At 38.3% G+C, this 23,677-nt stretch overlaps 1 protein-coding gene across 3 annotated transcripts in view; it reads left to right on the top strand.

Annotated features, from left to right (window-relative positions):
- The first annotated feature begins 11,109 nt into the window (after nt 1–11,109).
- LOC102307161 (hemicentin-1) overlaps nt 11,110–23,677 on the top strand; it is a 26,801-nt gene continuing 14,233 nt past the window's right edge. The window contains exons 1-11 of one of the 3 annotated variants that reach the window (XM_005939902.3): nt 11,110–11,279; nt 13,975–14,232; nt 14,324–14,671; nt 14,830–15,054; nt 16,084–16,311; nt 16,399–16,662; nt 17,280–17,537; nt 18,306–18,443; nt 19,230–19,439; nt 20,006–20,248; nt 21,902–23,669. In XM_005939902.3, the coding sequence (XP_005939964.1) occupies nt 11,186–11,279; nt 13,975–14,232; nt 14,324–14,671; nt 14,830–15,054; nt 16,084–16,311; nt 16,399–16,662; nt 17,280–17,537; nt 18,306–18,443; nt 19,230–19,439; nt 20,006–20,248; nt 21,902–22,122 (2,487 nt within the window). In that variant the 5' untranslated portion in view covers nt 11,110–11,185 and the 3' untranslated portion in view covers nt 22,123–23,669. Of the gene's footprint in view, nt 11,280–13,974; nt 14,233–14,323; nt 14,672–14,829; nt 15,055–16,083; nt 16,312–16,398; nt 16,663–17,279; nt 17,538–18,305; nt 18,444–19,229; nt 19,440–20,005; nt 20,249–21,901; nt 23,670–23,677 lie in introns of those variants that run through there. The other 2 variants (XM_042218655.1, XM_042218656.1) reach the window with 2 other exon arrangements.

Raw genomic sequence — 23,677 nt, 5'->3', positions numbered from 1 at the left:
TTGCAAAATAAAGACAATCATACCAAATATTGACTTTAATGCTTGCTAGAATTATGCAAACTTTGGTTTTATTTACCTTATATATTGTATTTCCATGTATGTTTGCACATATTTGAGTAAATTGCTGTATCTTTTTCCCATTTTTCTTGCAAAATATAAAGAAATAAAAGGAGACTTTTTTGCAGCAGTGTTCCCCATTCTCCTTGTTGATGCATCTGAACCCATAAAACATATCTGTTGCTGGAGAATATCATGCCAAGGGTTTGATGGTCTTTCCACCCAGATGATGTAGCAGAGCATTTGCCGTTCAGCTGGAAAAGTATTTACAGTTTATAAATCCCAGTCTGCATGACATCATTTTTTGCATCCTCTGCACACACCTCTCCTAAACCCAGAGTCTAAAGTTACCAAAGTCCAGATAAATAAATAAATGCATAAACAGACAACCTGGTGCTGCAGTGAGTCGACCAAAGTTTTCTGCGCTTTAAAATTCTTCAAGGCTTGTAGATAAAAAAAAATGACTGCATAGAGGAAACTGAATGCACTTCTGTCACAGCTCTTTATCTATCTGTCTATCTATCCCCACTATAATGATGCTAAACGTTTCCATGTGTCTATGATGTCAAGCGTAGTTCCAGAGTAACAATCCTCTACTGGGTCCATCAGGCCCAGATAGATTGTCCCTCAACAGAGGGAGTGAAACCTGCTGTCAAAACACATTTTTCTTGCTACATGTCCTTTGTATTTTCTCAGAAAATGCATTTCACACGAAGAGAAATTTCAAAAAAAAAAAAAAAAAGGGAAAGAAATGGTTTTGCTCTGGAATCTGTGTGACATTGTAAGAAATCTAAATATGGGTCTTTTTTAAAACATTTCATTCCTTCTGTGGTAATCAGCAGAAGTGATTTGACAGATCACCAAACTTATCTCCCCTGAGCCACCTAGGAGTGTTTTGGTTGACTCTGATAGTTGTGGGTAAACAGTTGAGCAAAAACAGGGGCCTGGAAGAGGAAGATTGTTCTTGGACAAGCTTTCTGCCCTGACTCAGCTGGACAGCAGGCATCCCATCATTGCAAAACAATAAAGAAACAATGTCATCACTCTGAAAAGAGGCCTTTGGTCTGAGCCAAGGCTTTGAGTAACACTGCTTAATTTCCAAGTGAAGAGAGCTGTTGCATTTTAAAGCACACGGGAGAAAGGAGCAGACAGAGGATATATGGTGTGAAACCAAGGGTGGAGTAAGTTAAAACAAAAGAAGTCAAGACAAGAGAAGGATTTAGGTTAGCAGACAGGCCATAATCCAAATGTGCTCAGCAAAAGCTCAAAGCACAGGATGTACTGCCTTCATTAGCAAGCACAGGTAGTGGAGAGGGTGGAAAAGTGGACTGAGTGTGATTACTAAAGGAAACAAAAAAAGATAACTAGGAGATAACAGACAGGAGTTTTAACCGTGAATAAGATCCAAACATGGGATCCAGGAAGCAGAAATAGCCCACCTTCACTGCTTCTCGCGCTGCTTTGAACAATCAGATTTATGCCTTTTCTCTACGGACTCATTAAGCCTGTTTACTACTAATGACTTCCTGTTTGTTATCTGGCTCCTGCACACTTACACGTTTACACTTTCCTATCTAACATCCTAAAAGACTTTCATTGCCATGTGACAGACTTACATCTTCACGTTGATTGTTGGACCGAGTTTGTTTTGGTATGTTTTACCAAAACATCCCCATAAGAGAGTCTGTCAGAATCAATTACTTACTTTTCTTGATTATAATCAACCTCATATGGCTGCTAATGGCTTTGACGGTCCAAGGGTCCAAACTACTGACACTCCAGCTTCAGCTTATACATTTTAATTGATAATTGGGAAATGTTAGCCTGCTAAAACAATAAACTCCCACTGTATATCCACTTGACTTACCAGTGCAATGTATGGATTTTGACAGGACAGAGATGCCTCAAGTCAAATATGGGAAATTATGCGCTTACTGGAAATGAAGATAAAACTGTGGCAAATAAAAGACAAGCAACAAATCACATGCATGTGCTAAAACAGTAGATAACAGCCTCTGTGCTTTATTATTGTGTTCTACTATTTCAGAAGTAATTCAGCAGGAGCTTATCTACACAGTTTATAGCCGACTAATGTAAAGCGACGACAGTTTTCCCCAGTTTTGTTATTGTTGTCTCACTCCATGAGAGACTCATTTCCCACAAAATATCTGCTAGGTACGACTTGAGTCACTCATTTAAGTGCATTTAGGCTTTTGTCACATTGTTGAGTGAAGCACTGGACGCGGGTGAACCGCTGAGGACTTTAGTCTTTAGTCTTATCGTCGACTGCTTCGTCTTCTTTCTCTCTCAGCTTCTCCGTTCCTCTCAGCTTTCAGACCTTAAGTTAAAGCTAGACGCTGCACTCAATTGCATCACTTGCCCCACGCTTTCCTTTGCAAGTGTAATTTGTGGCTGGCCTGTTTGAGTCTTAGTGGTTTTGTGCTCTAGTTTAGTTGTACAATCAGAGGACTGTTTGTACAACGTACAACCTTTACCCAGGGTGTCACAGGAAATAGTGTAAAAGTGAGGTCTTACCAACCTACAAAATTTAATTCAAAAATACTAAACACTTTTCAGAATATACATCACAGAGTCACCATTTATTCACAAAGTAACAGTGAAAACAACAACAACAATAACAACAAAAGGATAAAGAAATGAAAACATGAACAAAAAAGAAGAAAAACAGCCTTCTGGGGCCTCAAAGGTGAAAATAGCAAACATAAGTACCTTTCTTTCTACACACAAATAACAAAAAGCAATAAAGCTACAGCATGAAAAAAATACTACAAAATAGGCCCCGTGTCTAACCACAGAAATGGACAAAAAGAAAGAAATTCCCAGAGGAACCCACCCGAGGGATTAATAAAGTTTTATCTTATCTTTTATCTTATCTTACAGTTTTACTCGATTGGTTTGGCTCATTTCTTGAAACCGAGATGACATTCTCAAAACCATAAGGTCATTTGGCCAAACAGTCTTACAGTTCTGCCCAACATTATAGCTCACTAGCAAAATCAAATGTTTTTCCCCCAAACTCTTCGTCCATGCTTCAAAAGCAGATTCCTTTCCCATATAAAAGGTCAGTACAGTCAAAATAGCACAGATCCTTCTCAATTGCCTTGGCACATGTGCATTCATTTAGTGCTTTTGTCAAAATAACCTGGATGGTTTAGCACAACACCATGGATCCCCTGCAAAAGCTCATATCTCTCCCAAAAGAGTTTATCCATGTGTCAAAACTAAATATCCTTCCCATATAAATAGTCAATGCCCCCAAAATGCATTATACCTTTGGCATTGTTTAAGCACTGCAAGTCAAAATGCTTAGACGTTTTGTCACTGAGGCACAGGTCTAGCAACAGGATACCACTATGAATAAAACTAAAAGATGTTACAGTAAAATCAGCCTCCAATAAACCACTCATACTCAAGGAAACTGTAAACATTTTCATTCGTACAAAGAAATGTTAACATTAGAGAACATACTGTGAAAAGAAAACATATACAGGATTCTGTAAATGTGAACAGTTATAAACACAAACAAAAAACAAAAAAAACTCTAGCCTACCATACTGTAAATAAAGTTTCAGAACTATAGTACAGTAATATTTTCAGTGGTCGCCATTGTCACCCTCTCCTTCCTGGCCACCATCCTCATCCCCCTGGCCATTGACGCGCTGCTCTCTGTCAGGCCATAAATTCTCATCCACATCGCAACGGATATTTTCTCTTGCGATGCAGCGAGGGAAGAAACGGCGTGAATGTCTCAACCATCCCCTACATTGATCCCCTGTGATGTCCTCACATGCAGCATCCATTGCATGCAGCAGGGCCCTCTGGTCTTGAGCCTGATGCTCATATACCCTCCACCTTCAAGCTGAAAGAAACTCCTCAATTGGATTTAGGAAAGGAGAGTAAGGTGGAAGAAACTCCATTAGCATCCGGGGATGGGTGGTGAACCACGTTCTGATGCGTGGGCCGCGGTGGAAGTTCACATTATCCCACACATTGACATAATGTGGTAGCTGAGGTCCTTCTTCACCTCTCTCATTTTTTGGGATCAGATCAGTATAAAGGTGGTCCAAAAAATTGAGGAGCTTTTGTGTATTGTAGGGCCCTAAACTGGGAATGTGTGTGGCTAATTTCACCTGATTGATTGAAAAGTACTGTCATAACTTTATCAAATGTTCCAAGATATTCTTTCATGGTATTATATCTTTGACTAATTTTGACAGTTGAACAGACAATTGTGCATATGATGACTTACACAATGAAACCATGCTGATATGTTTTGGAGTGAGTAACCATTTCACTGAAAAATCAACTAATCAGTTTAGATCGCCAAGATCTATTTATTTGGAAAATGTGCTAAATGTGGGCTCATTGTGCTAACTGTAGCTACTTGTACATAATCATTTGAAAAGAAGCACAGAGTCACTTGAGACATGTACTAAAGCATTTGCAATTTGATAAAACCAATGAAGAAATGACATTCTGTTGTGAACAATTGCAAGGTGGTTTGGAGATTTGTCCATGTTATTTTGAGAATGTCATCTCGGTTTCAAGAAATGAGCCAAACCAATCGAGAAAAACTGTAAATAAAATTACTGACTTCCCACCAAGCTTCCACTGCCTTAAGGTTAGGTTTAAACAAACAGAAAAGAACAGGAACTAAGATTTTACAGGTTTTCAAATTCAAGAAGTACATTTTAGGTCACACAAAATAACCCTAAAGCCTCGGTGCAGAGGCTAGAAATACGCCTTCACTACCAAAATTTTCTGCTGTAGCCTGCCTGCAACACACGGACATCAGAAATCTCATATCACAAACTCTCTATCTCTCTCTCTCTCTCTCTCTCTCTCTCTCTCTCTCTTCTCTCTCAACACACACACACACACACACACACACACACACACACAACACACAAACACAAACACACACACCAACAACACACACAACCATGCTACTTCATATGAAGTATGATGGTTGTTCTTCATATATGATCACCAATGCTGAGAATTGAGCAGCATTCCCCCCAAAAAATCAGTTTATAAAAGACGGAGTTTGGACAATAGCTACCTGGTCAGATAAGTGAAGCCAAAGCTTCATGTTAAACCTGCTTTAATTCTGCAGCTCAAAATGTGAAAAAGAAGTCCAGTTGGACAGAAGTCGAACAGTAAGTGAACCTTCATTTCCTCTAACTGTGACCTCAGGAGACACTGTCCTTGGTGAGTTTGTGGTCACAGTCACAGTTTCAAATCATATTCAAACTAACAATCATTAAAGTTAAAAAGGAGGTTAAAGCAGGTTATCTGACCTACCTTGCTTTAATTTATTTTAATCATACTCACACCTCGAGGAATCATTAAATTGAAAGGTAATGACTTTACATTATTAGACAGAAAACCCTAACAAGGAAATCCCCTATAAGGAAGCGCTTGAGGTCAGAGGGAAGAATGAACTCTCTTTAAACAGGAAGAGACGTAAACCAGACTCCAGGAGCAGCAGCTATCTGTCAAAAACAGACAGTTATAGTTAAAGGGCACGCTCAAATATCGACACCATTTGAGCGTGCCCTCTGTACCCCTCTCAGAGACTACGTCCACACTAGCCTGAATAGATTTGAAAACGGCTTTTTCGTCTAAAAACGCTCCGCCATACTCCGCATCTACACTAGCGTTTTCAGTCATTTTCACAGACTTGTGCACCGAAAAAACGCATACGTTTTCAAACGTATGCGTTTTCGAGAGCGTTTCCAGAACGCTGCGTTTTCCTAGAACGCGGTCTCAGTGTGGACGGGAGGCCAAAACAGAGAGAGAGCGATGCGTTTCCAAACGAAAACACATTAGTGTGGACATAGCCAGATTCATTCCTCATTCGTCACATCCAGTCTCAAGACACAAAGACAATACTCTAGACTCAGGGTTTCACACATCCACCGTTTATATACAGTCTATGTCCCAAATGTACATTTTTGACTACTCTGACGGCACCACACTTGTACTCATAGTGCACGTCATGCAGCTGTATTTTACAGTATGAATGCAATGAAAATGGTAAGTGTGGAAGTATGCAATTTGAGACACCGCATAAGTTAACATTGCAGTTGTTAATCAGTATGTTAGCATCCTGAAGTTAATCGTACTCTAAACATAAAGTGGATTTGCTCAAATTAAGGCTGGGTGTGTGCAGACTAACTTCAGTATTCACCTACAAAAGGTTTGGATAACCTCCAATTCTGGGAGTCTTTCCAAGAATGTCTGTTTACAATCACATGTAGCCTAATATATACAATAGCTTTCGCAAAAGTACACACACAGGAGGTAAAGAATGCAATCTTTGGCAGGGGAATTGATGTTTCTCAGTACTGCGGCATGTAGCATATTACCGTTTTTTACAGCCGCTAAGACACATTTCACAATACTTAGGTCACTTTTGCAAAACTCTTCACACAATTCTCCTAACTGACCTTCAGCTTGGCAAAGCAGTTCATTTCACATTCAAAATGCACTACAACTACCAAAACACTTTATTCAGGTCTCAAATAAACTCATTCTTCCAGAACACTAGCAAAGGTTGACAGCCGACAAACACACTTTGTCACCCACAAAACAATGACCTAAAAAACACTAACAACATGTAGCATTACACAGTGTTTTCTTGTGTAAAACAAGGACACATCTCTGTTTATAATTTCAATATATGTTACTGGAATGAATCAGACATCATGCAGAATTCGTTAATATTTGTTTATGTATTTTTATTTTTTTGCACTAAGTAATCCCAAAATACAAGAATTTGTATACACACCATCCACTGATACACATACAATAGTAATGCTAATCTACTCGGTCTTCTCCATTTGGCCACAGGTTCTCATCCACATCACATCTTATGTCATCTAGGGCAATACACCTAGGAAAGAATCTTCTGGCTGCCAGAATTGAAGGAGTTGAAAAATTGAAGGAGTAACACCTGTGTAGATGTTCATCTACAATGAGAATAAGCTGTGGCTGGTTAAACTGCATTTTTAGATTTAAAATATGATAAGATAAGATAGTAGATAAGATAAGATAAGATAAGATAAGATAAGATAAGATAAGATAAGATAAGATAAGATAACCTTTATTAGTCCCACACGTGGGAAATTTGTTTTGTCACAGCAGGAAGTGGACAGTGCAAAAGTTATGACGCAAAAATTAGAATACAATAAGAATAAATACAGTACACAGCTGTACAGAATAGAATAAAATAATATACTATATACAGTAGAATAAAATAGAATAAAAATATACAATAAGATAAAAATAGAATACGAATGCTATATACAACTGAGTAAAAATACAACGATGCCAGAAAAGATTATTGCACTTAGTGTTATTGCACATGTGTGGATGTGTGTGTTTGTTCAGTTAAAGTCTTTAGTTGTGGAGTCTGACAGCAGTGGGGAGGAAAGACCTGCGAAATCTCTCCGTCCCACACCGTGGGTGCCGCAGTCTCCCACTGAAGGAGCTGCTCAGTGCTGTCACAGTCTGCTGCATGGGGTGGGAGACGTTGTCCAACAGGGATGACAGCTTAGCCGCCGTTCTCCTGTCACTCACCACCTCCACTGGGTCCAGAGGGCATCCTAGAACAGAGCTGGCCCTTCGGATCACCCTGTTCAGTCTCTTCCTGTCCCCAGCAGAGATGCTGCCGCCCCAGCAGACCACACCATAAAAGATAGCAGAAGCCACAACAGAGTCATAGAAGGTCTTCAGGAGTGGGCCCTCCACTCCCAAACGACCTGAGTCTCCGCAGCAGGTACAGCCTGCTCTGCCCTTTCCTGTAGAGGGCGTCTGAGTTATGAGTCCAGTCCAGTCTGTTGTTCAGATGAACACCAAGGTACCTGTAGCTGTCCACAGCCTCAATGTCCATACCTTGGATGTTCAGTGGTTGCAGTGGAGAATGTTTGTGCCTGCGAAAATATGTTTCAATAAAATATTGCTGTTGGATTTTGCTGTCTTTTTAAGTTTTGCATTGTGTTATTGTTTTGGCCATAAGTTTAACAGTTTTGAAAACAGTATGTAAGCACATGCAAAATGTCCTGTACGTACAAAGATTTTTGGCAGTTGTTGTGTCTGAGTGAGAAGATAATTCATGAAATTTGAGAGATGTAGTCATTGAATGCATTTTGTGCCAAAACAATGATAACTGGTCCTCAGTTTAGCCCACATAGACTTCTGTTGTGCTCACTGTGTGAGGAGTTTTGCAAAGTGACTAGATTAGATGTGTCCTAGCGTCTGTAAAAAACTGTAACTTTCGTAGGGCAGTTTGTGAAGAGTGAAGTTTGCACAGAAATCAAGCGCATTAAAACCAAAGTGGAAACAGTGACAAACTGCTTCCTCCAGTGACAAATTAATTCTCAAATACAAGTTGTAAGAATTAGTCAGAAATTGCTTTGAGATTCTGATAAAGTTAGGAAGAATTTTCCACACTGGATACAAGATGAGTAAGCTGCTGTTTGACTTAATCATGAATTTCCCAGCAGGAAAGATAAAATTGCTCTATACTGCAGTCAGGATAGGGCATATCTGATGTTATGTGTGTAACAAAGAATTTTAGGGAATTTTGTCTGCCCAGTCTCCCTGACACTGATGCAATGTGTCTTGCACAAAGTAAAGAAAATGCCAAAGAAGAAAATGCCAGCAGAGAAACAAGGAATCTGTGGACACAGAGGGTCCTCTGTTAGACTCATGAATCTTCCAAGATCACGTTACAATAAGCCGAGCTTCAGTAAGTAAATGGAGATATTGTTGCACTGTGAATGTCTCTGTTGTTTTTCTGTGTTTTCACAAATGAAGTCGATGGACACTGGTTGCTTGCTCGGTTTTATAACGGGGTGAGGAAAGTGCATCTGGTCTCCAAAAGAACTGATGGAATTTCTCTCTAGCAGAACAATGCCATCTTGTCAGTGGTAAGATATATGATCAGTTCCTGGGTGTTAGTACAGGACTGGCATTAAAACTGCAGGATACAGTCAAGTTCCTTTTTCCTTAGGACTTTGTCAAATTTGAACGGACACTTCCCTTTTGTCACTGGAAAATTCATTCTTTTTATAACAAGCTGTAGTAAAAAGGCCAACATTGTCACATCAGCCTCACGAACATTTGTCACGCCACTAATTGCTCTGTGATTTATTCTAGTAAACGCCCGAGTCCAGTTAATCTCAGTGTCCTTGAAATCCTTCAAGGCCATCTGATGAATGTGGTTCCTGCACATTCTTAGACTTGAACAGGAAGTACTCTTATTAAATGAAACTGATAGCGATCACAGCGTGGCTTCATGAAATGCAAGTGAACCGCACAAACGTTTGAACATTTCTGTTAGGTTTGGCAGCACTTAGCTTGGATTTCAAATGGACTTTGTTGCTGGGAAACACACACCATTTGTCAAGAGAATCAAGCTGGAATGAGACCAGTATTAGTCCAGTGAAATTTTAATAGCAGCCTTTTAAGTCTGATGTGTGTATAAACCTCCAGGAGAGAGAAAAAAGAAGACAGAGGGGGGTGTAATCCTTGCTTGCTTTTTCTGCAGCATGACTGGAATTTCAATGCTTGTTTTCTTCACTGGAGTGTGTTGTTTGTCTTTCAGAGCATTCCTTCTTGGATATCCTCTATCTTTTCTGCTTCAACCTAATGGACCTTTCAAATAACCTTTGACCTACACTGGATTAAAAGACAACTTGCTGCACATAGCTGCTTTTTCTCACTTGCCCTTAACCAAAAACATATTGTTCTGGTTCCTATTAAACATTTCTGTGGGTCCCAAGAGCACAAGGAGGATGTGATTACTTGCTTTTAAAGCCTCCCACAGATTCACTGTTCTTGCTGTGATTTGTTATTTAATGCAGGGGATGCATCCCAAAAGAGTTCATCACCTTAAACTGACTCAGAAATGATTCCTACATCCATTCCTTTAGTGTGACAGGACAACTTTCTTTCAGTTTCTAGAAAATCACATGCTTATCTGGGAGTATCCCACATTTCCAGACTGTGCCACACAGACATCACACACATACACAAAAATCTAACTGAAAGTGAAATCTGGGAAATTCCAGTTTTTAATATTGGCTTCTTTTGTGCCATAACATGTTCTTAATCAACAATCCAAAATGGGCACATTCCTTTTCTCTGATGTTAAGATGATAATGAATCAAAAGCAAATGAACAAAACAAAAAAACCCAATCCCAATACATAAACCATATGATACATATTTCATTTCTGAATCAATTTGGTGTAAAAATTCAACCAGAAGGGACAAAAAATGGTCCAGTTTTGGTCTTTAAACATTTGGTCTAAATTATGAAAACACAGAGCAACAGAGCCGATGGTGCGTGGGTGTGAATCTATGTGCTGGTGACCTTAAGATGTGTCTGTGCATGTGTATGTGTGGGCAAAACGACGGCTAACAGCCAACAACCAAAAAAATCTTCACTCTTCAGCTGATTTAGAGGGTTTGGGTAATTTTTTTGTTGTTTTAGTAGTAAAATGTAACTGTATATGCAACAGTGAAGTCGCATATACAGTATTTTAATTCATCCTTTATTTTTGCACATTTTCCATTCTTTTAAAGTGTAAAACTTTCCAAAAATAATCACATTTATGCTTTTTCAAGGGGTTTTCCCACAGTTCTAAAGAAAAGACAGGATGTCTAAATTTACAGACTTATGGAAAGAGGAAGTGTAAATGACCTATACAGATTTTCTTGTATTATTTGTCTAAAAGTCAACGGTCTAAATCCATTTTTATGTGTTTTTATGAATATAATATCATGAATTAAAGTTTTCACAGCAAATATCAAATTGTGTTAAATGGACAAAAAGATTATTTAAAGCTATTAATGTCTGTAAATACCTCACTCAAGACCTACAATAGTTAACGGTGCAAACATCAGACTGTGTAACATAGCCTGACTCATGAAAAACAGAAATATCGCCCCCCGCATGCAAATTACTAACTGTGCAGTGAAAGTGGGAAGAGAGAGAGAGCAAGAGAGGGAGAGAGAGATAGGAGTCTGCTTGTACTTATTCACGACAGCTCAGAGCTGCACAGTCCAACAGGGGAAGCTGAGCAGAGGAGTAACAAATGACTGAGGGGTCATTGTTGAGTAAGGCAACTCAAATGAGTCAAAGTAGATTATTTGTTCAGCTGTCAGTGGGGCTCCTTCTCATTGCGGCAGGTAAGATGCTCTCATTTTCATTGCTAAAATGACGGTCTTCGAGATTTATAATGCATATTTGGTGTAATTTTGTCATATGATGTCTTTTTCTCAGTGGCCAAGACTTGTTTTTATTTATTTTTGTTATTTATTTATTTATTTATTTATTATTTTATTTTCATTACCCACAAGGTCTATACGGATCAAGCATAAATGTGAAGCCATATTCGTGTTAGAGAAAGAGTCATTGGCGTGATTAGTAAAACAACAGCAGCTAAAGCTGTGACATGCCCCAGGGGCAGGACTTAATTTAACCAGAAGGGTGCGATAGATTGCCGTGTGTAAAAGAGAGAGAGAAAATAAAAGAACTGAAAAACAAATGGTGGATAGTTTCCCAGATTTTGTGAAAGAAAGTGTAAAAGTACCCAGGGAGAAAACAAAGAGGTGAAATCTGAACCAAATCTTTTCCCCTCAAATGAACACTTATTATGTGAAATCCAGTCTTCTTAGATGTGAGTTAAGGCTATTTATGCAACAGCAATTTCAACTTGCTGGCACTGGCTGTGACTCTGAATGTTCATTAGTGGTTTATTGGATTGATGTAGTTGAATATATAGGCAGCTGTGTGTTGTTCTTTCCTTTCACTTTCCATTAAGTATATATTTTTTTAAATATGTCTTTTTTTGGAATTGGGAGAACATGGAGGAATACTGCAATAAGGCTTCAGATTAATCAATAATTTCTTTCTATTAAAAGGTTTGATTTGTACAACAACTTCTTTTCCCCTTTAAAGGTGTTGTCTTCTTAAGGGTTCATTGTTCACCGTGAGGTCATGGACTGTAACCTCATCAACCTCTTGCTTTCACTGTTATCATTTAGGGAAGTGTGGCTGTGTAAAAAAACACTCTTTGGCATTATGATAATCTTGTTTCTACACGAGTCCTCCTGAATAACAATGTGGGGGGTACGGTGAAAGACAAATCCTTTAAAAAAGCTCTTTTCTGCTTAACAGGAAAATATATCAAAACAAGGGCTTGATAAAAGAAAAGTCTTATCTGGTGAGAATATTCACTGACATATTTTTTGTTCAGTTAGTGCACTGACTAAAAAAAGGGGGGAGATTATCAAACTCATTGTCAAAAGAATGACTCACCATGGGAAAGGAATGTACACAGGCAAATGAAGTCAGCTTCCAGGAAAAATATGTGTTGTTTAATGATTTATTTTATCCATGGTGAGCAAGCAAGCAAACGGTGGAGGGAAGAAACTCAAATACAGGTATTAGTGAGCAAAGCAAAGAAACACACAGGAGGAGGTGGTAGATCCCCCCAAATTGCTAATTTGCTTGTTTGACTTCATCTGCCTTTTTTATTGTATTTTGTTGTTTAGTGAGACATTTAATATGCTTTTTTACTTTTTTAAGGTCTTAATGTCTTACAGAAAGTTATTTTACTACAGCAAAAATCTGTAAAACACTACAGGTCCATAGGGTGACTAGTTTTCCACTTCCCTCCAACAAAGAGGGAGAGTCCATACACTTCCTTTTCTGATTTCTTAATTTGTGCATCCTTGATGAGTCTCCTTACATTGTTCACTTAGTCTCTCGCACAAGAGATAGGACAGGAGAAGGAACAAGGAGAGAGGAGAGGAGGAAACAGGAGTTTAACAAACAAAAAACCCATTCAACCTTCATTTTAAAGCAATGTCAATTAAACAGATGAATTATAAGTCGACTTGTTAGCTTTGTTTATTTGCATCAACAAGGCGATTCCCAAAGAGCTAATAGCTGAAAACTTGATATATATCTGCACAGTGTCCACTGTGGCCTGAGCGATGCATTTGGCTTCAGTTGACCTGTGTTTCCTAAAGTCTCATCAGAAATTGTCTCAGTGGAAGGCTGGCTGTCAACAAACCATTCTTCAGGAAGGGAAAGGGATAGAAAAGACTGAGGTGTGACAAATTACACAAGAAATGGACTGAAACAGTGCCAACAGGTGTTATGAAGTGCAAATAGTCATACGTATTGAAGAGGGCATCTGAAAGGTACAACAGTATGGTGGAGGTTTTGTCGTGGTATAGGACTACGTTTCAGTCTTTGGTGTTGGTAACTTTGTCAAAAGTGATTGAATTACAAATGCAGAAAAGTACCATCTTGCAGTACCACCTGGAAAGCATCTGATTGGCCTAAAACTCTTCCTAAAAACACTACTGAAGTCCTCTTCACTGTTCTGCATGCGCAACATTTCTATCAGTGAAACTACGCTGTGAGTAACTGTGATGGGCTGCGGCTAGGCTGTTGGCATGTTGGTTTGCTGGAGCCTTACGTGTCCATGAGAGCATCATCTCTAACCTGATTGTTCTTGTCAAAAATCTGACTGCACAGAGGTGCTGAGATGACCAGTACATGTGCTGTTCTTGCAGTAGCTAAAATAGCTCTGCAGCTGTTTCAGCAGGGCATTGCCTGACCCAACACAACCAGAGGAATGCAGGACTTTCTAGATCAGAAGCATATCCAGACACATCCTATTACACATATTAGCCTGATTGTATATACATATGTCGTAGTGTTGGTCTATAAAATATGCTTAAAACACAAACTTGCATTTCCTTTTTGACTAGTATATTTGGTTTGATTTGTCGATCCTACATTTTAGTTTTACTACAAAACAAAAACAATGTGAAGCATCTAAATATATATAATATTTCTATGCTGCAGGTGTAGGTGCCTCATGTCCCATTGAGTTGAGCCCCTCCAGTGTTGTGGTGCGGTATGGAGACCCAGTTTCAGTCAACTGCACTGCAACAGTGAGCCATGATGGAATGGGTTGGGAGGCTTCAGTTGGAGGGATAGGGATTACAGAGGTCAACCATTTGCCCTGGAATGTGGAGAGTTTAACACAATGGGACATCTCTGCTTTTTGCTTTATTAACGCTAATGAGCAGTGCCAGAAAAATCTGAACATCATTGTTTACAGTAAGTCCTGGTTGTTGTGCGTATATTATCACAATTATATTATGATAACTCTAATAACTCTGGTATCTAATAACTCCTTTCTTTTTCTCAGCATTTCCAGAAAAAATCCAAATCAACTCCACCGCTGACTCCAATGGTATGATGGTAGAAGGGGAGGAATATAACATTACTTGTGAAATCCCCAAAATAGCACCAGTCCAAAATCTTACTGTAAAGTGGTACAATGGAGACAGAATCATTGAATCAGATGTCTTAGAAATCATTGAACCAAATAACTTAAAAAATACTAAACAACCAGTGAAACTTTTATCTACCTTCCCGTTTACACCAACTCGAAACGACAGCGGTGCCAGGTTCAGATGTGAGGCACAGATGGACCTGAGCCCAGTAGGACCACATTTGAATGTATCGTCACAGGAGCTTACTATTACAGTTGTCTGTAAGTTTGAGCTTATTTGTTTGTAATTCACACAAAATACAATTTTGTCTCAGATAGTATTTGTGACTATTATGTTTACCTGGCAAGATGGTATATGTCTGAAAGAAGGATAAAACATTACATTGTAACAAATGGTTGGTGCTTTTGCTTCTTTTCAGTTGGACCAGATGTACAGTGTTCCAATATTATTGAGCTAATGGAAAATGAATCTTTGGAGGAGAATTGCAATATAGCAGGAAATCCCACCCCCTCGGTTAAATGGCTGAAAGATGGACAACCCTTCAACTCAACCACTCCGATGAGAAGGGAAAATGCAGGGATGTACATACTTGAAGCTAATGGCTCGCTCTCTGTCCAAAAGAACATCCAGGTTCATGTGTTATGTGAGTGTCACATTCACTTTTATGACAAACTAACAAAACTAATACTACATTTGAACATTATACATTTAAAAATAGCAGAAATTGCTGGATGCACAAAGTGGAAGAAGTGCTCAAGTCCTAACTGAGAGTAGCTGTCACTGTTTTAATCAAATGACTCAAACTTAGAACACAGTACGCAGGTTTAAAGGTTTTAATTAACAGAGTCTTGGGAAACAAGAGCATTGAATTTCAAAGGAAGCCTGGCTACTTAATCAGGTGAAAGTCTCCGGACTGTCACTTTATCTGTTCACATGCTGGGATGAAACACAGGTGAATATTCAAGAATGATCTCTTAAAATGTTTCTCTTAGTTCTGGTTAGTGTCAGTCAGGCCAAACTGCGACTGGAGCAGTATCTCTGTCTTCCAGCAGATAAATTCCTTTGAAGGACAAAAACTCAGTGTCATACTCAGCTGTGTGGGAGGATATTGTGGACATAAATGCAGGAGGCAGGACCTTGACTCGAAGCAAGACTTTTAATGCTGACTAGACCAAAGAAAACACAGAAAGACCAAAGTTCAGGAAAAACAAGGAAACCATGCCAGACAATCCAAAAGCCATAAATAATTGGGAAATAAATATTCTCAGGGCATTACAGAGCTGGAAGACAAACAACTATGAGGGGCAAAGCAATAAAGAACAAGGAGAGACTCAGACAATATGCAGTGTAATACAAGAAGGTGAAGAGGGTTAACATGACAAAAGGGAAAGGGAGTAGGACAAGACAGTGTAGGAAGGCAAAAAAAAGACAAAGCAGAAAGATGACATGAATGGAAACAACAAGGGAACTAACTAAAGGACAAGCTGAGAGTAACAAAGTTAAGAACAGAAGACTCAAACAGCAAGTTGTTGTAATATAAACCATGAAGAGCCTATATAAAGCAGAAGATAAACAAGAATTGTAAATACAAGGGAAGAATAACAAAAAACTCAAAACCAAGGGTCCCAAACCCAGGGAGGACCACACTGAGTGTTTGTCCTTTCCTTTTCAGACGGACCAGAGTTGAACTGCCCAAGCATTTACATGGCAGAGGAACATACTCCTCACAATCTCACCTGTACTGTTGAGGGCTTTCCTGAACCTGTCATGGTCTGGTACAGAGATGATGAGGTGGTGGAACTTCCAAAGACGTTGACGAGACTTGATGCAGGACATTACTTGATCACAGCTTCAAACAATCAGTCAAACGTTAACGCCACTGTGGAAATTATTGTTCACTGTAAGTCTTTCAGACACACGTCAAGCGAGAGTGATTACATACGTATATTTTACTCCTTTTTGTCTTAAATGAAATTATTGTCTTTAGATCAACCATCAGAGATATTTGAGCTTCAAGACCTTGAAGTCCACATTGGTTCCACTGTGGAGCTGAAGTGCTCCTCCAGTGGAAACCCACAACCAACGTATACCTGGAATTATTACCAGACTGACAATGTGATGGAGGAAAATGAAGATGGAGTATCCCGTTTGGAGATTCACAGCGCTACTGCATACAACATGGGTACTTACACGTGCCATGCATGGAACAACAAGGGAAGAATTTTCAGAACAATCAAAGTGACAGTTATAGGTAGGTGAACTGCAGTACACAGTATGCAACATAATCGATCTACCAATTATAGCCTGCTTAGATAATGTCCTGGAAAGAGTGATAAAGTATCATGTGTGTAATATGAGAGCATTAATAAAAACCAGCTGATCCGCACGCTTTTTGGCTTTTGAGTCTAAATCGAGAAGTATCGATTTACAGCTTCTCACCATTACCACTACTGATGTGTTGTTCAAACCAAATGGGGAAGAAGGGTGATGTAAGTGATTTTAAATGAAGCATGGTTATTGGTTCAGTTTTCGAGAATTTTTAAAAACTGCTGATTGACTTGCTGATAAAAAATATATATACCTCAGTTCAGATCACATTTTACCTTATATTAAGAGTAATTTGGCTAAGTAAATGTGACACATTTAACTGATATGTGTTGCAGGTGCAGTCCACCCCAAATAATTCTTTGAGCTAGGGAGGGGTGTATCCTTCCTGGGATCTTTTCCTGTTGCCTCCAAAGAAACAGCTTAAAGACCTTTCCTTTCATTTCACTACAGTGCTGGATGCGGAAATCTTGCATTATTGTAATGAAGGAATGTAGATTTGGACTGAAATAACATTTCTCACTCCCACCCTTCCTTCTGCAGGTGCTGAGCAAGAATGCCCACTTGAAATAACTCCAAATCCAATGGTGCTTGAGTACAGAAGCAGAGCGCAGGGTGCAACGTGCAGCTCAACATCCGCCATCTCCACAAATGTCAAGAGAATGTACTGGGAGGGTGTAGAATCTGATAATATGACTTGGTTTACTAACACCAATGAAGACTGGGGGATGACGCCAGTTTGCACTGCAACATTTCAAGGAATAGGAAAATGCCATAAATCATTGAACTTTACTCTTTACAGTAAGTATTCTCAACCCGAGCTGGCAAAAATACAGACATCCTGTACTTGAGTAGAACTACACATCCTTGTGTTAAAAAATACTCTGGTAAAAGCACTGTTTTAAACTTCTTTACTAAAGTAAATGGGAAAAGGTACAGACTCAGAATGTACTCAAAGTAAGAACGTATTGAGTAGTACCTTGTGCTATATTAATGTAATAAAATTGTAGTATATGGGAATAGAATATTTTCAGTCTTCAGTTATTTCAGTCTAAATTTTATTCTAATGATTGTTCTCAGCATGACTCAGTAATGAGCATAGGAAAAAATGATTTTTTGAAAGAGCTCTATCTTCTGTTTCCTACATTGTAGAGGATAACTTTGCCTCCACACATAAACAGGAAACACAGTCAGAGGTTAAAGAGAGATTCAGCAAAACACCTGCCCACTTTATCCACTATTAGTATGCCTTTTGTGTATTACAGTTTAGGATCAAATTGATTTAATGTTTAAAAGCACAAAGTGATGTGAAATAATATCTCAACTTGAATGTGTTAAACCAAATGTAACAAGGTTGTTTTGAAAACATAAGGAATGGAAAGTATAGACAGCTGTCAGAAAAATACTCAGTATTGAACACTCAAGCAAAGTACAGATACCTGAGAATTATTTGTGCTTTGTTACTTTCCACCTCTATTCACAACAATTTTCATACTTTTGCTGCCTTCAAATTTGAATCTTAAATTGTGTTACTCTGCTCTTTCCTCTCCCAACAACTCTCCACTGTAGAAAAACCAGACAGTGTTTCCATTTACCACGTGCATCGCTTGAGCTCTGTGGAAGAGGGCAAAGAGTTCCAGCTGCGGTGTGACATTGTCAGCATCGCTCCAGCACAAAACGTCACTGTGTTGTGGTACAAAAATCAAGGTGAGGAGCTTTTCTGTAAATATTATAGACGTACTGTGTGAGACTTGCAATACAACACAATACAGTGCTTTGAGAGTCTTTCTAGTGTCCACCAGTGGACAACGCCACTGGATGCAAAAGAAAGATTGATCATAGAAAGAGAAAATTACGCTACCTTCACCTCCACCATATATAATAATGATGATTTAAATCAAAAGGATCCAATTTGAGTTCATCAATCTATAAGACATCTTGCCTCTGATTTTCAGTCCAGTTCTCATGTAATTTGAAGACGACTTCTGATGAGGCTTCAGCGAGCATTAAATGGATGATAAACCTGTAAATGTTAGTTAAACCAACCAGTGCACTTATATAGAAAAAACAAAGTGCCTTAAGATCTAATTAAAAAGTGATTCTTGTATAGGTTTTCTGCTATGTGTACACACAACACTAGTTCATCCCTTCAGTTAGGTGTCTTTAATATGGTTGAGTGGTTCATCAGCTAGTGTTAAGATGTTTAACAAAGTGGTCATATTACAACGAGTTGACTGAAAATGAGTGAAAAAAGTAGCCAATAGCAAAAGAAAAAGCCTTTAAAAGACCTTCACAAAGCCTGTAGTAGAACTATTGTTCAAGACCGCTTTAAAACTCATTGCTTCTTATAAACTAAATATAAAGAAATAAGGAGTGGCTCAAGATCTTCTCACAGTACTGTAAGTTATGCTTAACTTCTGTTGTGTCTCCCGCTCATACATAAACAAGTAGAAATGTCAGCTTTTGTCTTTTTATTTTCTTATTTTCTGTCAGACATACTGAAAGAAACTGGCTGTCAGCTTGAAAACAACAAAACCTGCAAACTCAGTGATGTCAGATCCCCGGTAAATGTTTCTGCCACGATTAATGTCAACCTGCAAAGGAAAGACGACGAAGTGGTGTTCAGATGTGAGGCTCGGCTAAACCTGAGATTAAATCCTCTTCCGACTACAACATCCAGCACCCTTAAGATCACTGTCCTGTGTAAGATCCCACTTCATATTCACTTTTCCCTATTAGGGGAATCTACCATTCCTTTTGTTATGTTGAACATATACTGTTACTCTCTTAAGTGTTTATGTTAAAAGTAGTGAAATGTTCAGACAAAGATGTAAAGATATTTAAAAGTACACCATTTGACTCTTTGCTCTGAACATCAGATTTCTAAAATTTGTCTTTCTATTGTGTCACTGTCATATCAGTTTATGAAAGATTTCCTTATATAAAGATGTGCTATGCTCCAGGCATAGCACATCTTTAAAGTCAAACAATAATCTTGCTAGTGCATATAGATTACAGCATGTAATTAAAAGACTAAATCCATCATTATCTATAACAATATGAAGGTAAAGATAATGTAATTACAAAACAGAGACACCCTGCTTTAACCTTGTTGCAGATATTTGTGCTATTCACTCTTTACATTTACATTTACTATTCTTAACATTGGTGTACAGATGAGTTTTAAACAGCATATTTGTTTATTTTGGGTGGTATTGCTTGAATACTCAGTGTTTGACATTATTCTGTTTACCTTTGTGTCACAACAGATAAGCCCAAAATTAATACCACAAAGCTTCCAAAAGAAATCCCCGTGTTCAGAGGCTACTCTGAGGAGCTTGTTTGTGAAGCAGAAGGTTACCCAATCCCAAAGATCCAGTGGCACTACAACCCAGAGTCCCATGTGAATGTGTCTAAAGGAAAACTCACTGTGTCTGAGCCGGGCATCTACAACTGCACTGCCAGCAATGACGTTGGTTCTGCATCACATGTGGTTGAAGTGATTTTAAAAGGTAACACACTTTTAACACACAGATTTTTCACCTTATGCACCTTTTCTGTACATTTTTACATGTATGTGTTTCTGGATGAACTTAAAGCTAAACAATCAGAGGGTTCCACTGCTGTTAGCCAAGACAATAAAAATATAAGACTGCCCTAGATGTTTTATTAAAAAGTCACGGCTCTTTACATGAGGACTACAGCGGATTCACGAGGGCAGTAGAAACAACTAGGTAACAAGAAAAATGGTGAACTAGGTAGGGAAAGTAAAAATTGAGTGAGTTCCATTTCTAGGTTCTTATCTGTGACTAAAGAACCTAACATTCTTAAATATAACACAGAAGGGGAGAAGGCTATGAAAATACCACAACAAAATTTACAAAATAAACCCTAGGCAGAATACTAATAGAAATGAAAAGGAGCTGAAATAAATACTAAGGAATATAAAAATCAAATATAAGCAATAAACTTGGAAAAAAAAACTTCAGTTTCAATTCAATTCAGTTCAAATTTATTTATACAGCGCTAAATCACAACAACAGTCGCCTTAAGGCACTTTGTATTGTAAGGTAGACCCTACAATAATACATACAGAGAAAAAAAACAACAATCATATAACCCCATATGAGCAAGCACTTTGGTGACAGTGGGAAGGAAAAACTCCCTTTTAACAGGAAGAGGCCTCCAGGTGACTCCTCAAAACCCTCAAAGCTCTAGGTCCATTATTGTCATGACAACAATGCTTTTTATTAAATCCTTCAACATGCAGACTGGAGGGACTTGGCACTGTTTCTGATTAGTAGTACTTCCTGATTCACAGCCATCCATCCTCTTAAAGGGCCTGTTTTTTTGAAGTCACATCTTGAAGTCATTCACTGAACATCTGCCTCTATTTTGGCTGTTTCCAAAATAGAGGCATATCTGACTCTAAAAAAGAGGAAACTGCACACTCATATGGCAGTGACTTATCAGTCACAAGAGCTATGTCCTACAAAATTTCCTATTTTATGTAAGCATAATTTGCAAAATATCCCCCCGGTAAATAAAACTGTATTAAATAAAACTTGAAACTACTAACTGAGATTATAAAATCTACAATGTCAAAGGTATATCTGCACCAGCTTCACTTTTAAATCAATGGGGTTATGTCTGTCTTACAGTCATGGTAAAAAGAAATGCTCTCTTTAAATACAGTATAAATACAGTCTATGGATTTTGCAGTATGCACTGGTTCACTGCTGCTGGTGACATTAGGGAATGGGTAATGATTTGTGCATGTGATGTTTCTAACACCATCATAGTAACATAATAACCATAACAATAACCATAATACATTTGTTACAGTTTTCCTTCCGTTTCTGTTGCTGAAAACATTACTTTGAATGGACATTTAAGGAATTCTATAGCATTAAATCTTATTGATATTTTATTATTTTATTTCCAGTCCCACAATTTCTGGGTGAATATGATCTACAACTTCTCACCTAAAATGCTTTCAAACTTCACTGGTATTACTACTACTACTGCACATCTTATACTTTAGCTTTTATTTTGTATGTGTATTTGCTGACCTATTTAAATAGTAGAGTTACATATTGAGTAAAACTTTTACATTTCTATTGTTGCACACTGAAGTGTTTCCTGTTTGACTGTCTTCATTGCAGAGGACTACCTACCTCTCATCGCTGGATTTGTGGCTCTTGCAGTTGTAGCCATCACCATTGTCTTCCTCTTAATCTACTCAGTCTACTACAAGAACACCAAAATGCGCCACTACAACTTTAAAAACCCCAAATTTAGCGAGCACAATGGGAATGTAGCTCACAGCAACGGCGACCTGCAGTTCCCTATGACCAGACTATCAACGCAGTGCATCTCTGCATAGTAAAGAACAGACTGCTGAGCAATCTGAATTGGCTGCAGTTAACAGTGTTTTTAAAGTATGATTACCACTTCGACAAAGATCTATTCATTCAAATATCACGCAACCTTCTACTACATATCGATTTTCCAATACATCATAATCAAAGGTGTAGTCCTATTTGTCTAAGTAACATTGTGCATCGGTCACGACAAAAGCTTTTTCACTGCAGAAGCAAATTTACATTATTCAACTACAACTGAGCAATAGTGATCAATGCCAGCCTGACCTTAGTAACATAAAACTCATCTCTCTAATCCCTTTCATCAGTTCTTACATGCTGCTTACAGCTCTTTCCTTTCTGGATATGTCTTCTTAAGTTTCCATACTGTCTGTTTGATAGTTGCCCGCTCTCTCTCAAACTTGCCTCTCTCCCTCATGTAATCTGTGGTGAATTTTGCACCACTTTTCACACATTTAATCTCAGGGTTATGATCATATCTGACTGCTAGTTTCTGAAGCCCTAATTTGCTCTTGGCGTGTAATTATTGAAATGAATGTAATTATTGTAATGTATGTAATTTAGGGTACGGTTAGATCACCCAAAGCTTTCTTTCCCATGAGCACATTTTAGTGAACGCATCATCACGGTAATTTGCTCTGGTGCTTTCAGTCACAAAACTGACACTGTGTCTCTTCGGTAAACTCTAGCAGAGCCTTTCTGACCTCAAAAGAAGGTTTTGTGATGGCATAGGTCGTTACTAAATCTGGCCCTAGATGTCAAGATGACATTGTTGACCAATTACTTTGTTGTCTTTTAACTAATACTCTTAAAGTGACAGCTATATTTTTGAATGATTAAGCTAAGTGGATGTTTTATTTCCTGTCTTGGAGAAACAAAATGTTGGGCATGACTCTGGACTACACCTCTGATTATAATAGTGTTTCATCCTTAAGAGAGTAATGCTAGGTGCAACCACAGTTCCATGAGTCTAATCATTTAAAGAAAAAAATAGCATCAACCATACTTGATTTAAATTTGACAGGGTCTCTCCATGTTCCCCTCTTCCTTCCATGAAAGTTTTGTTCTCACCACTCCACTCACAAAACTGTAATTTCACTGTGAATCCTAAACTTGAGCACTCATCAGCTTCACTCACAAACTAACGTGACATCATATCCACGATTATCACTGGTCATTAGAGCTATGTGAGCACACTGAATACTGTTTTTGTGTATCACTAATTCAATCTTTATTTACCAAACAACCCACAACATTTCAACAGTTAATTCTTTCAACTCGTAAATAAGGCTCTGTCAAATTTTAATCAAGGGGTTTTTTTCTAACTTGATTGCACCTATCATATTTACACAAGTGTGTATCTACTACTGGATTCTTGCCAGTTTTCACTGGATAGAAATATGTGAAGGAGTGATAAGTTTGCTTCTGACTTGAAAGTGGAACCTTTCCTAATTTAATGAGCACAAAGATATTTGATGTTTTTATTTTTTGTTTTTTTCATGGTTTTTTTTCCTTCTTAAGGGTTCAAATCAGTATGCTTCAAGCTGAAATTCAATA

The sequence above is a fragment of the Haplochromis burtoni genome, unplaced genomic scaffold, assembly GCF_018398535.1.
Source record: "Haplochromis burtoni strain Fernald_Lab_line unplaced genomic scaffold, NCSU_Asbu1 Contig_21, whole genome shotgun sequence".
In the NCBI taxonomy this organism is placed as follows: Eukaryota; Metazoa; Chordata; class Actinopteri; order Cichliformes; family Cichlidae; genus Haplochromis; species Haplochromis burtoni.
This window is presented reverse-complemented; position numbering and strand designations above follow the sequence as displayed.